This window comes from Ovis aries, chromosome 1, assembly GCF_016772045.2.
Source record: "Ovis aries strain OAR_USU_Benz2616 breed Rambouillet chromosome 1, ARS-UI_Ramb_v3.0, whole genome shotgun sequence".
In the NCBI taxonomy this organism is placed as follows: domain Eukaryota; kingdom Metazoa; phylum Chordata; class Mammalia; order Artiodactyla; family Bovidae; genus Ovis; species Ovis aries.
Genome location: NC_056054.1, coordinates 8,721,514 through 8,736,936, shown reverse-complemented (window position 1 = coordinate 8,736,936; position 15,423 = coordinate 8,721,514). Strand labels below are relative to the sequence as shown.

At 45.1% G+C, this 15,423-nt stretch overlaps 1 protein-coding gene across 2 annotated transcripts in view; it reads left to right on the top strand.

The window, feature by feature from the left end:
* Positions 1-15,423, top strand: part of CSMD2 (CUB and Sushi multiple domains 2) — a 683,354-nt gene that overhangs the window by 364,392 nt on the left and 303,539 nt on the right. For both annotated transcript variants that reach the window (XM_027967572.3, XM_060416549.1), the window contains exons 8-10: positions 663-750; positions 1,463-1,587; positions 11,278-11,399. In XM_027967572.3, coding sequence (XP_027823373.2) covers positions 663-750; positions 1,463-1,587; positions 11,278-11,399 — 335 coding nt within the window. The remainder of the gene's footprint in view (positions 1-662; positions 751-1,462; positions 1,588-11,277; positions 11,400-15,423) is intronic.

Genomic DNA, 15,423 nt, shown 5'->3' with positions numbered 1-15,423 from the left:
CAGGACTCTGGTGTTGGCAACGTGAAGGCATCGCAGCGCCTGCCAGAACCGCCGCAGGTGCCACCTCAGTGCTCTGGGCCAGGAATGCTCTGGTTACCACTTACTCTGTGTTGAGAACTGTCTGGTGGGAAGAGGTTTCTCAGCAGGCTTCTCTCCCGTGTTTTAGCTCAAGTCTCTGCTTCGAACTTCAGACTGCAGCTTTCTCTTACATTCTTTACCGTTTCTGACCACGCATCCACCTTTTATTTAACTTTCTTTAAGTCATTTATCCATTGGGGGCAAGGTTGGGGGACTCATCTCATCTAGAGTCGCCATCAGCAGATTGGAAGGATGGGGGAGGTCACTGGGGGCTGTGGACTGTCCACCTCTGGTCGCTGGTCTAGGGCAAAGGGATGGGGTGGTTGTTGGGTTGGGGTGCCTCTGAGCCCACATGCTCTTGATGAATTTCACTTGGACTTGGCTCCCAAAGGAATTTGTCAACAGCAGCTCCCCATCTGCACACTCGGGAAACCCAAGCCCCGTAGATCCCAGCAGCCCCGCAGGCCTGAGCAGAGCCGGGCCTCCTGCTGTCTCTGCGTCCACCTCCCATCCTGAGACACGGCCCCAGCGGGTGCCTTCCCGTGATTACCCACCTCTGTATGTACTGTTTTTTTGCCTTGTAGTAACTCAGGTTGGTGTGTCCCAAGGGCATAATATGTGTCCAGACCCTGGCATACCTGAAAGGGGCAAAAGACTAGGCTCGGATTTCAGGTAAGATCTGTTTGGAAACGTTCTAATTGTAGAAAGGGGGGAGGGCGGGTGGCCTGGCTCAGGGGTCAGACAGGAGCTGGCCTTCCTGGAGATGGACTAGCGGGGACCATGTGGATATGGGCTCACTTCCTGGAGAAGAGCTTTGACCTTTAACATTCTCTCTTGTCCAATCCTGGGAATAGTGCCGCACCTTCAGGGAGAGGGGCGGGCTGTAGACTGCCAGTGTCACCCGGCAGACCTATACCCAGGGTACGAAGGGCCACCACAATCAGTAATGATGAGCCAGCAGGCAGCTCACACCGCCAATCATCTCAGAGACCCCAGGGCACCGAGATGGTACCTTTTGTAAAGTTTCTAACTAACAAGACATCTTCTCATAATCGTCCAGTTTCGTGAAGATTTCTGGGTGTCATCCACCCATGCCTAGCTGTCCTAATTGATGCTTATCTCAGAGGACTGCTGTTTTGCTCACAAAGTCACCTTTAACTCAATCCTAAAAGCAAATGGTCCAAAAAAAAAAAAAAAAAAAAAGGAGAGATGAAGAGCAGGTGTTCCTTCCAATGAAAGTTTTAACTGATAAACGGTGGAGCAGAGATCAAGGGCCAGGAGAGAAATTAAGTTTGGCGTGGTGCTCTTCGTGGAACTAGGAAGGATTCAGGGGTGGGCCTGGGAGGCCTAGGGGTGGGGCTCACGGACATGCCTTGTCTCCCAGGTTAGGATCCAGTGTTCAGTTCACCTGCAACGAGGGCTATGACCTGCAAGGGTCCAAGCGGATCACCTGTATGAAAGTCAGTGACATGTTTGCAGCCTGGAGCGACCACAGGCCAGTGTGCCGAGGTAAGCAGGTCCCTGGAAAGGGAGGCTGGCCAACAAACTGGGTGGGGCGTGAGGGATGGAGCCCAGCTCCCGATACCAGGGTCCTGGCTCCCATCTGGACTGGCTTACCTCCCTCTCGCTGCTGTCCAGGCCCCAGGTTCGACACCCATTGACCAATGAAATCAACACATTTATTTAGCACTTCCTTTGTACCCCATAGGCCTATAGAGGAGCAGGGTATACAGAGATGGGGGAGAGAGGCATGGTTCCTACCTTGCCTGGACCTGACAGTCTAGTTGGCAGTCAGACGTGAGCAGGCTCCTGGCCCACTGTACCAAGACATTACAGCTACACCTAGATGCGAAGGGAAGTCAGCATGTATCATGTCACCTGGAATCCCTCCCGTAGAGCACATAGCCATCCTGAACCTCTCTTTCAGTGCCTTTGTTTCTTTTCATATACTCAGCAATAAGCAGACCTTTCACCTCTGAAAGAATCCTCTGATCTCTGCAAGAGTAACACGCACCAGGGCCTCATGCTACTCTCCGTGGGATTCTTCTAGCCCCACACCTGAACATCTTGTTCTCAAGGGTCTTGCCGTCCCAGGAATCACAAGCACCAAATCTGGGCTGGCTGAGTCCCCCTCCCCAACATGATCTTAAAATAGCAGACCTGGGTGTCTTTCTTCTTTGGGGCAGGACAGCAGCTGCTGCTAGGGTAGAGAAGCCCCTGGCCTCTTTCCCCAGGGCTCCACTAGACAGCTTTTCTTTTCCCACACTGCATGTATCTCTCTTCTTCCATTGTTTGCACACATGACCAGGACTCAGGGGTTCTGGGTGCAAGTGGAAGGAATCATTCTAGAGTTTGTGACAACGGACAACAGTTACTCCTTTGCGTACCCCCTTGGAAGAGAAAGTGTGCTGCCTGCTCAAACTGCGTTCCTAATCCTTCCAGTTTAAGGAGATCCTTTGCCTCTCTCCAGGCACATGCATGAAAATGAAATTCATGCAGGGCAAGATGGGGTCTGGGATGAGAACTTAGATCACTGCCACCCCTGAGCAGTGGGCAAGTTGGAGCTGAGACCCACTGTTTTTACTGTGTTGATAACAAGCTCTGGAAGCGGGTCATGGAAATCTCTCAAATAAACCTTAGATGTACTCGTGGCCACTCAGCTTTGGGGTGCCTGCGATCCACCGTTAATAGTGTGCCTTGCACCCTGACTGATTGTAGTTATTTCAAAAATTCCACTTAGCTGATTTTTTTCTAAAAACTCAAACAAAAGAAGAGTTCTTGGGTATTGCTCTCAGCTTTGCCACCAGCTGGCCACAGGCAATTCAGCAAAGCCCCTATTTTCCCTGGGCTTTTTTTTTTTTTTTTTAACTTGTAAACGTAGCTCATGGCTCCTACCAGGGTAACCCATCTTGTACTAAGGTGAAGATCAAATGGAGTTGTGGATATGGAAACACTTTATGAATTGGGAAGTGATGGACAAGAAAACAAACATCCTGTGCTCGAGCAATGTCTCTGCAGATCAAGGACATCTGTTCTGTTCACTGCCTAGAATAGGACTGGGCACATAGTAGGTGCTCAGTAGCATGTGTTGAATGATGACTGAATAAATATGAATAGCACAACACTCCGTTTCCAGGGAACCGAGACACCCGCCGAGTAGACAGGCACAGAATCATCAAGTCTGAGGATCAAGGGACGCTTTGCCAGTCGGTCATTTCCAAATTCCTTTTGAGGAGCCGGAACAGCAGTGCCTTCAGGCAGTGGTGGGATCTGATCTCTCCCCAAAACCTTTTCATTGGAGGCAGGTTGTTCTCTTAGTAATGCTGGGTGTTTACACCCAGAAGCCCAGGGTGGGGGAAGGCTGGTGTTTCAGAAGAAAGTTCACAGTCGAGTAACATGCTCATCTTTTTCTCCAGATGTGTTATGTGCCCCAGTCAAGCCCCTCCAGTGATTTTGACCCACTGGATTCTGCATTCTCTGCCGCATTATTGACTAAGCATCAGGCTGAGCTTTGTCACATCCATTCCCATCCCATCCTCCATCCCTGGGAAGTGGGGAAAAATCCCGGAAAACAGAGCCACACAGAACTGAGTGTAAATCCAGTCATCTCCATTGTTTAACTGGGTGTCCTTGGGCCCGTCTCTTCACCCCTCTGAATCTCTTTGCTTTGGCTAAAAGGCAGTGACTGATGGAAGCACCTACACTACCGTATGTGAAATAGATAGCCAGTGGAAATTTGCTGTACGACTTGGGGAACTCAATCCAGGGCTCTGTAACAACCTGGAAGGGTGGGAAAGGGTGGGAGGGAAGTTCAAGAGGAAGGGGTCATATGTATACCTATGGCTAATTCATGTTGATGTGTGGCAGAAACCAAACCAATGTTGTAAAGCAATTATCCTTCAATTAAAAATAAAATTAAAAAAATAAATAAAAGGCAGTGACTATAGAGCACTGCTTTACAGCGTTACTGTGGCAGTGAACATGGAAGGCCTAATTTAGGAATGAACCCAGCGGATCTGCGAGTCTGTGTGCATGCCTGTTTAGTTTTTGTTTGGGAATATAGCTTCCCCATGTCTTGGAGTGCACCCACAGCCTCTCGTGGCTCCAGCTTTCTTATGGTCCCAGATCTCCACCGTCCTGTCCAGTCACACACCTTGGGAGGCAACCAGACTTTGAAAGTGAAAGTGAAGACCAAAGTCACTCAGTCATGTCCAACTCTTTGTGACCCCATGGACTATTCAGTCCATGGAGTTCTCCAGACCAGAATACTGGAGTGGGTCACCGTTCCCTTCCCCAGGGGATTTTCCCAACCCAGGGATCGAATCCAGCTCTCCCGCATTGCAGGGGCATTCTTTACCATCTGAGCCACCAGGAAAGCCCACCTTGGCTTTGATCTTACAGCCCTGCTCTGCCACCTGTTAGCTTGCTGACTCTGGGCAGGTTTCTTCATGTTTTGAAGCCACAGGGCCCTCATTTGTGAACTGGGGAAACAAAACCTCCTTTGCCTAGTGCTTGCCAGATTTAAACGAGCCATTTTACAGAAAGTGACCAGCACCAGCTGTAGTGGAGGGGCTTCCAGAGCACGTTCACCTTCCTGTCGCTCTCTCCTGCTTTCTTTCCCAAGGTCATTGTGAGGGAGGAAGAAAGCGGCAGAGGTTCCTGAGTTTGGACTTGGACAATCTGTCCTGGTCCTCCCTGAAAACCAAAGGCTGAGATAGATCTTAAATTCAGCAGTCCTTTAATTTTGGCAGTTTTGAACATTTTTCTTTCAAAATCTCTTATTTTTTACTACTCAGAATTACTTTCGCTCAGTTGGTGAAGAATCTGCCTGCAATGCAGGAGACCCCAGTTCAATTCCTGGGTCAGGAAGCTCCGCTGGAAAAGGGATAGGCTACCCACTCCAGTATTCTTGGATTTCCCTTGTAGGATCGCAAAGAGTCAGACACGACTGAGCAACTTTGACTTTCACTATTCTACAAGTGTTTTTTGTTTTTTTTTTTTTTTAATGGAGAGTTTAAGTTAAACCCACTTTAAAAATAGAAAGGGACAAGACTCAGAATTCCATGATAGTTCCACTAATAAGCAGGTTACCAAAAGACCACAGTCTGAAAAGGATTCACCACCACCCATAGTGATGTTATTTTTTGTCTAATGCATTTAAAATATGATTTGATTTTAAACATTCATTTTCCACACAATTAATGCTACTAAAACATGGGGCTCGGCAAATGATAGGTTCTCAGCAAATGTTTGCGGACAACCTGAATGAATCAGTGATTGAAATGAATGAACAATGTGGAACTGTGCCCTCATTTTGGAATTTGAAATTAAGAATTCACAGGCCTTATTTTTTTCTTGCCCTCTGACCAGAAGTAATAAGCTTCTCAGTTGACGACTAGAAAATTTTGATCATCCAAAGGAGACTGAGGACAACATGAAATGATGTTATACCATTATACTAATTCAGTTCAGGCCCAGAGACAGGTATTATAATATAGGGCTTGTCAAACTTGTTTTACATAAGGAACCCAGTATTTTATTTATTTCTTTAACTTTTTACTTTATGTTGGAGTATAGCCAATTAGCAATGTTGCGATAGTTTCAGGTGGACAGTGAAGGGACTCAGCCATACATACACATGTATCCATTTTCCCCCAAACTCCCCTCCCCGCCAGGCTGCCATGTAAGACTGAGCAGAGTTCCCTGTGCTCTACAGTAGGTCCTTGTTGGTTATCCATTGTAAATATAGCAGTATGCACACGTTGAATTAAATGCATGAAAATTACAGGTGATCGTCTTTCTCCTTGGATCAGCTTCCTGGGCTTCCCCTTTAAACGTTAATGTTGTTCAGAATTCTTTCTTCATCCCCCTCCCCTCCTCTCTTCCCCCCTTCCCTCTCCCCTCCCGCATGTCACCCCTCCTCTGTCATTATTCTCTGCTGGGTGATATACTGACTGCACCAGAATACATGTCCCATTATTCCCTGCGTCCCTGACCCATACATATATGCTAATGCTTAAAAATTCCATTTATTATGTTATTTATACTTGTATGAAGCAGTACAATAAGCATTTTTCATAATTTCTTTACAAGGAAAGAGGTAATATCCATATTTTATGTTTAGTTCAAGCTTGGAATGGTCTGCCAGCTTGCCCAAGGACACAAAGCTCATCTTTTGAACTGTAATTCCACTGCTGACCAAAGGCCCATACTTCTACTTGAAAAATTCACCTGAACACCAATTCAGAGTCAACACACTAGATAGAATCGCACAGAACAACTGCCCCTACACACACTTTCTGGTAACCTTTATTTTGATCTCAGAGACTTTCCTATAGCTCAAATGGAGCTGCCTGCCATGCAGGAGACCAGGGTTTGATCCCTGGATCAGGAAGATCTTCTGGATAAGGAAATGGCAATCCTCTCCAGTATTCTTGCCTGTAGAATCCTATGGACATAGAAGCCTGGCGGGCACAGTCCGTGGGGTCACAAAGAGTCAGACACAGCTGAGCAACTAAAACACATTTTGGTCTCATTATGAACTCACAAAAAATTTGCAAAAAACTATGCAAAATATTGTATATTCTTTGCACAGATTTAAACAACTACTTTTAGGGAGTTATTGGATAAGGTGAATCAGTCAGAGTACTGGAGAAGAGCCAGAGGCATCATGGGAGCCAATGAATGTAAGGTTCACAGAGACAGAAGAGTCAGAAGGGTCAGACACGTTAGAAAGGTCAAATACAACAAAAACCTGAAGGCAGCCCCCGGGGTTAAGTGGCTCCACTAAGTGGTGGGTGCTTGGAGTTGCCAGTAAGGAACAGTCAAGGAAGCAGAAAAAAGGCAAGGGAGAGGGCGGACTTGGACCAAAGCTTCCGATACGATGACAACTCATGAGTTTGTCTGCGAATCCACCATTCTCCTGCAGCCCCGAGGCACCCAGGATCAGGGATAAAGACGGACAATAGAATTCATCAAAGGCAGACAGGAGAGTGTGGTGGGAGCTGCTGGAGAGGGTCTTGCGGTCCAGACTAAGTAGTGAGAGGAAGGGTCAGGAGAGGGTGGAGAGATGGGGAGAACTGAGGGAGCCAGGAGTCTGGAGAGACAAAGGGTTCAGGACACCAGGGGGTGCGTTGAGACCAAAGTTACTCTGCTGGATGAGGAAGCAGCTGGAGGAGGAACCAGGTGATGGGGTTTAAGATCTCACAGGTGGACTCTCCCAGTCCCAGAACAGCAGGCTCCGGATATGGTAGGAACATGGTTGGTCTTCGGCAGGAGCACCTGATCTCAGGAGGAGGGGCTGACCTCTGAAAAGTGAAGGAACCATTCTTCCGTTGGAACCAAAAGGAGGAAGAAGAGAACATAAGCAGACGGGATTGCAGACTTGAGGGATGAGAGACAGGGCACGCCTGCCAAATGTCCTCTGGTTCACCCACAAAAACTGAAGCAAGGGCATCACTTGAGTGTAAGGGAGGTGAGGGAAGGGCAAGAGGTCAAAGGGACATGCAAGATGCATGAAAGGGCTTTGAACAGAGTAGGGGAGTGAGCTAAATGGCAGAGTTGCTGGACAATATCCACAACTCTCTGAGGTGAGCGATCATGAATTCATAGTGACATCCTCCTACTCAGGTGATTTTTCTCCAGCAAAGCTTGACCGCACTGGGGAAGGGCTGGAGGATGTAGGTGGAGAGCTTCATCCACAATTGATGTCTTCCGGGCAACCATTTAAAGGACTTAGATGGATTTGCGAGAAAATGATCCTAACAGTGGACCATGAGATCCAAGTTGGGAAGAGAAGACAGGGAGCTGATGGTAGAAAGTTGGTGTCAGTGGAGTGAGATACAGATGAAGGTCAAAGAAAACGTCCTCCGGGGCGTTAGCAGTTGTCTGTGGAAGGGAACACCAGAGGGAGGAGAAAACCCTCCATCGCCGAGCGCTGCAGAGGAAGTGGTGGACCTGCAAGGGGAAGACGGGCTTCAGTCCAGGCAGAGTTAAAGCAGGCGGCCCCTAAAGACATTACAGCTACAGCGCAGAGTTTGTTTGCCCTAGGACTGGTGGTCAGGAGGTGGTTCTAGAGGGAATGCTGTGGAAAGGATTGGGGGAGGGGGGAGGTCGATAGTAGGGGAAGGTAGTGAAGCCGGCATGGAGCAGGCTGGGAATAAGGTTTGTGGAGAAGATAAAAGACCAGAGGCACTTGCATCTAGAGCAGTTTTCTTTTTGGTACCAAGTTGTTTTGATGCCAGCAATGGCTGTGGGTCTAAATTATTCTTCCTAAAGTCCCCTGGAACACTGCCCCCTGCTCCATGGTATAGTGATGTTCAGAGAAACAATGGAATTGGCTACAGAGCTTGGGCTTGGAAGGTCCCGAAAAACCTCCTGAAAGTTATCCAGCAGGGCATTTATTTGGTGGGAAAAGGCAAATACAGAAACATAAGCTGGTGTCTATTCATTTATTCAGTCACTGTCTGAGTATCTACCATTTCGCCAGCCCGTGTAGGCTGCAGCAATGAACTATCCATCTGTTGGTGGGATCCCAGGGGCTGGCTGCTCAGAGGGAAGTCTGTCTGTCCGCAGACCTCCCGACCTTACCCAGACAGCAGAGGAGAAAAGAAGCTGATTCTTCATCCCGAATCTATTTTTAGGTGCTCCATGCTAACTAGCTGCCAAGTATAATATTTTAATTAAACCCCTCTAAGCCCTTAAAGTGGTAAATGGCTTTTTGACCTCTTCTCCCTAATTACCTTCACCACGTTTCAACAAACTGCAAATACCATCTAATTTTTGGAAACAAGTGCAAGATAAATTAAGTTTGAAGCTGAGGGCTTTTGGCAGCAAAACCTGAATCTCCGGAAGAGGTGTAATGTGGTACCAGTAGAGGCTTGTAAGGATCCCCTGCAGGGCTAGCATTCTGACACCTCAGGCCCGCTTTGCAATGGCGGGCTAGCATTAGAGTTTTGATTTTTATTATCTTGTTCTAATTTGTTTAGTGATGATGTCAGTCTCAAATGTGGTCGTGGGAGGAAAAAAATCCTATAAAGAAACTTCACAAAAGGTAGAATAAAAGATCCTTGGCCTTGGGAAATCTTGGAGATTGTGAGACGGAATGAACATGGCATCTGAGTCCACCGTCCCAGCTTCCCTTTGTTAAATATTGACAATGTCCCAGGTCCTGGGTGAGCCTTCATATCCAAGATCTCATAGAATTTCACCCTCATCATGCTTCAGTGGGTCAATATCACTAGTCCCATTTTACAGGTGAAGAAGTAGAATCAGAGAGGTTTTCTAACTTACCAGGGCTTCTCTGGTGACTCAGACGGTGAAAAATCTGCCTGCAATGCAGAAAACCTGGGTTTGATCCCTGGGTCAGGAAGATCCCCTGGAGAAGGGAATGGCTCCCTACTACAGTGTTCTTGCTTGGAGAATTCCATGGGCAGAGGAACCTGGTAGGCTACGGTCCACGGGGTCGCAAAGAGTCAGCCATGACAGAGCGACTGACACTTAAACTTTCACTTCAGGCTTAGCCAACAAAACCCGAAGTGCCAAGCCCCAGATGCATAGCCTGCTGTCTCCTCACCATGCCAATCTGACTTCAGGTGGAGTGGTATCAAGTCCAGCCAGTGAATGTCAGTGTTTCTCAAGACAGAATTACAAAGCAATCAGATGCACAGGGAGGAGTAGGGGAGGGGATTCCCCTAGAAATTGGTTCAAACTTGGTTCAAACAATATCTGAGCTCAGGATGAAGAGGAATACCCTTCAGGTTCAGGACTGGGATGAGTAACCGGAAGGACGGAAGGAACTTCCCCACTGGAGTGTGTGAGCTCATAGAACAGGAGGGGCAGTTCTGACCCAGGGTCTCTTGCAAGTAACCCCCTAACAACACTCAATCTGCTCAGTTGTAACTGTTTTCACATCTGTTCTCTCCGCTTGCTAGCGGCTCTTTAGAGAAGAGGGATTGTGCCTTAGACATTTTTCTCTTCCCGCACTCAGCCTGGCCTCTAATAGGCATTCAATGTATGTGGGAATGAATGAGCACAGAAATGAGTGTGTGAGATGAGAAGAGATTAATTATGTCCGGGAACTGGGGAGCTTCCTTCCCAGGCCCTCCTAGGAAGGGTTTCCTGGGAAAGGTTTATCAGGGCCCTGTCCGCACACAGAGAGCAGTTCTAGGATATGATGTCCCATCAGAGGAAACCAGGTTTGACGCCACTTTCATTTTATATACTTAGGCTTGTTGAGTTTGCTCACTATTTCTTTACTGTTAGGCACTTTATCTACAATTAGGATAAATTGCCATGTGGGCAGCAACAGAACAGGCTCATAGAACTTTTTATTAAAATAGCTGAGTGCTAACATTGAAGAATGAAGTGGCTGGAACTAAAGAACGCGTTTTTAAAGAAGGCAAACACCTAGATACAATGTAGTACCTTAACTGGTATCAATCACTACTTAATCTAATTAGTTTAGAAGCTATTTTAAAGAGCTTAATTAAATTAAGCTGTGATTGATAACACTTTATATCTACTTGAGGAGAGCACTTCTTCTAATTCACCTTGAATCTTTATGCTTCCAGTCAAAAGCCTATTTCAGGCACATGCTAAATGTGGGGAAGGGTTGGGAAAGTACTTCACTGTCCCTGAAATCATTCCGGGTGCCTGGCACCAGGCTAAGCCAGGGGCCTTGCAGAGTTCTTGGGCACAGACATTCTGATACCTAGTGGGGGTGGCCTTGACAAGGACACCCTGAGATTCTCCTTCAGCAGACCTGAGAGCACCTGGGAAAATGCGGAAAGGTCAGCAGAGCAGAAGGAAAAAGCTTAGCAGGTGAGAAGGTGTCTGGGATCCGCTTAGCTTGAGGTCAAGGTGAGGAGTACTAGTCCACATCCTCTCAGTAGAGATGTGGTGCTGGGTCACAGTGGATTCCGGACAAGGGGACTTGCTGAGCTGGACCATGTAAGTCCATCATTGCCTAGAGAGCAGCAGGCCAGGGCATGTGGGGTCTACCCCTGCCCCCAGTGCTCTGGGAACTGTGACTACTTTTGAGCCCACTAGGAACTATGGAGGAAGGAAATAGGAAGTAGAAGGTTTTATCTGGGATACGACGTACAGACTTGAAGCTCTTCCGGGCCGGGGCTGGTAGGTGGGGATGGGAACTCGTCCTCATCTAAACTACAATGCTTGTCTTCCGTCTCCTCTCTGCAGCCCGCATGTGTGATGCCCACCTTCGAGGCCCCTCGGGCATCATCACCTCCCCCAATTTCCCCATTCAGTATGACAACAACGCACACTGTGTGTGGATCATCACGGCACTCAACCCCGCCAAGGTAAGGCTCGCAGGGAGGGCGGGTCGTGTCCTATGGGCAGGACTGGGTTGGAGACCGTTGTTCTACTGGGGATTTCAAACCCAGAACGTGGTCCTCATAGATTTTCTGAAGACAATTATTAAAAATTGTTTTTATTAAATATCAAGTTGATATAAAAGCATACTTGTAAAATATAATATAAAGGACGTCAATACAAGACACAACTGTGTAGCCATCTCCCAGCTCAAGGGAAAACAGAAAGCCCCACAGATATCCTAGTGATCTGTCCCCCAGTAACCTCATTCCATTCCCTAACCCTCAGGCCACCATTTGCCTCAACTGTGTACTTTATTATTCCTTTGCTTTTCTTTATAGTTAGCACATAAGTATGTATCCCTCAAAATGCAATGTTTAGCTTCCCGGTACTTGAACTTCATGTAAACGTAATCATGTTGTATTGATATATAGTCTTAATTAGCTTTATTCAAAATTATGTCCTTAAAGTTTTTCTCTATTGCCGTGTATCATTTTGTACTGCTCTGTACATTTTTTCCCGTCTTCCTCATTTAGTACTTTTTCCTGTGAAGTACCCTTTGTTTGCTAATAAATTTGATAAGTATCTTGCCAAGATCCACAAAATAACCTGTTAGAATTTTTAATTATACAAAAAGTACAGATAAATTGAAGAACTGGTACCTTTATGATTCCAAGTCTTCCTGTCTATTAATATGGTATATCTTTACTTAGTTAGGGCTTCTTTAATAGCTTTCGATAAATTTGTATAATTTTTTCATTATAAATCTTGTACATTTCATAATACATTTATTTCTAGATATTTTTGTTATTGCTTTTATGAATCATATCTTTTAAAATTTAGTTTTCTACCTATTTCTTGCATAGTGGTTAGATATGCAATTAATTTTTATATGTTCAGCTATCCCATAGTAATTTATCTATGAATTTTTAGCATATTCTACATAAAACAATCATAATCTGCAAAGAATGATGGTTTTGTTTCTTCTTTTTCAATCTTATACCTTTTCATCAACCTTTTTTTTTGCCCCAATGTTCTACCTAGAATCTCCAGTATAATGTCAAATCATTGTGACGATGGTAGGCACTTTTGCCTTTGTTCAATGTCAAACAGATTGTTTTACTTCTTCACCATTAAGTATGATGTTTGCTGAAGTTTTGTTTTAATTTACAGTTCCTTTCTAATCCTAGTTTACGAAAAGCTTGTATTGTGAATGGATGTTGACTTTTATTGGGCATCTTTCTACATCTATTAATATAATCATAGGATTTTTTTCCTTTATTCTCCTGTGTGGTGAACTCCACTTTGATTTTTCTGATGTTAAGCCAACCCTGTATTCCTGGGATAAACCCAATCTGGTCATTTAGTATTATCATTTTTAAAATATACCTATATTTGAATTGCTAGCATTTTACATAGTGATTTTGCTTCTGTTTTGTTATATATTACAGATTTAACAAAATAAAATATATTCTATGTACATTACACACACACACACACACACACACACACACACACTTGCCAGATTTCTGTATCAAGATATTGCTAAAATGAAAGTGAAGTTGCTCAGTCATGTCCGACTCTTTGCGATCCCATGGACTGTAGTCTACCAGGCTTCTCTGTCCATGGGATTTTCCAGGCAAGAGTACTGGAGTGGGGTGCCATTTCCTTCTCCAGAGGATCTTCCTGACCCAGGGTTCGAACCCAGGTCTCCTGCATTGCAGGCAGACGCTTTACCCTCTGAGCTACCAGGGAAGCCCAAGATATTGCTAGCCTCATAAAATGACTCAGACTTTTTCATCTCTTTCTATCCTACTACTTGTTTTTAGTGTTTTACAGTTTCATCATCAGATGTCTTATGGATATTTTGGTATTTATCCTACTTGATTTCATTAAATTTCTTGAATCTATGGATGACATCTTTCATCAGTTTGGAAAAATTTTTAGCTATTGCCATTTCAACTGTTGTCTCTCTTCATTCTCTTTTCTGCTTCTGGAAGTCTGACAAGGCAGTTAATGTGGCTCATTCTATCTTCTTTCCTTAACGTCTATCATTTTCTCTCATTCTGTTCAAGAATTCTCGATCAGTTATGTCTAACCTCTGTTGAATTCATTCTCTGAAGATTCATTTTAATTTCAAATCTTAGTATTTTGCATTCATGAAAGCCTATTTAGTGTTTTTGATTGCTTTTGAGTTTATTTTATAGTCTCTGGCTCCTTACATATATCTAAGTCATTTAAATATATTAAGGGCATTTATTTTATATTCTATGTCTCTTAATCTCAGTATATGAAATCTTTGCAAGGTTCACTCTGTTGCCAGCTGTTTCTCACCTCTTGCCCTCAGAATCATGTTTCTTTCTTTGCTGTATAATTTTTGACTATGTGGTTAGAATCATAAACTGTGGGGGAATTCTTTGAGATTTGGGTAGAAACTGGTGTATTTGTTACTGTTCTGTGCTTGGGGCCATTAACAGTCAGAAACCTCTTCAGACTGAATTCTCAGTATGAAGGTTTCAAACCACCCAAGTAATCTGAAGGCTGCAAATCCATATGAAGACAGATTTATCAGGAGAGAGTCTCAGAGGAAGTTTTCTATTTGCTTTCATTCAGTGTCAAAATCTGAAATAAACAATCAGCCTTCAGATCTACCCAGAGGTTAGCAGAGCTGTATGAGAAGGAAGGAGGCCTATTTCTAGCTCCACCTCACACTAAGGGTGCAACTTTAACCAGTTCAACCTTGTTTGGGGATGTCATCGGAAGTTCCCAACCTTGGGGGGCCCTGACCTTTGTCTCCTGCTCCCCCCTCTCCAAAAGACCCTGAAAATCAAAGCTCTGCTTCACCAGTTTTTAAAAATGTGCTTCATGCTCCAAATCACCTTTTGCATCTCTACATTCACTGGGGTTTAGACTCTGAGAGTTCTTGCCATCCTAGTGTTCTTGGGCTCCCGTAACAAAATATAACAGATGGGGTGGCTCTAACAAGAGACATTTATTCTCTCACAGTTCTAGAGGCTAGAGGTCCATGATCAAGATGCCAGGAAACTTGGTTTCTGGTGAGATCTACTCCCAGCTCATAGATGACCCCACAGATGACCTCCTTCTCAGCATGTCTTCCTGTGTTCTCTGTACATGCAAAGAGAAATGTTCTGGTATCTTCTCCTCTATTCTGAGGACACCAATCCCACTGGATTAGGGCCCCATCCTTTGACTTCATTTAACCTTAGTCACCTTCCTAAAGGTCCCATTTCTAAATATCGTCATATTGAGGGTTTGGGCTTCAACATATGAGTTTTAGGGCAATATAATTCAGTTTATAACACTAATTAACTTGTAAAAAGCTTTATTTTTCTTTTTAAATTTTACTCAACATTCTAAAACTGTTTGCTCAAAAGTGCTTAGGACCACAATACGTGGAACACTGGAGACAGATTTCCTCTGCAAGTCATTTTGCAAATGAAGAATCGTATTTTATCAAACCATTTGATGATGAACGTAGTCAGTGGAGAAGGATGCTTCAGCCACATAGGGGTAGAAATGGAGGCTAACCCAGAAGAAGGACCTTGAAGTTTGAAGTTGCTGACTAGAGGGCTATATATATCATGGGCATTGTTAAAGAACTCCAGATGCTTATCTATGTTTGCTTTTGAATCTGAAGATGGGGTAGAGGGTGAAGCATAGGAAAGTCCTGAACATTTTTTGAGAAACAGTCTGATTTGCCCTCAGAAGATCTAACCTTGGCTAGTGTGTGGAGGTCAATGGCCCCATGTTAGTCACCACCCCACAGGCCATGCAGGAGGTCACTCCAGCCTGGGTTTCTGAAGCCAGTCCCCCTGAAAGGCACTGCCTCAGAGTTAGGTTATACAGAAGGACATTTTTCATGGGATCTTCATGCATTCTTAGTGGGCTTCAGATAGTGCTAGGGAAGCCCAGGAAGACTGAAGGGGTGCCTCACTGGCACAACCCAGGAGGAGAGCCAGGAAGCATACAGTGCAGAAAGGAGGGTATAAG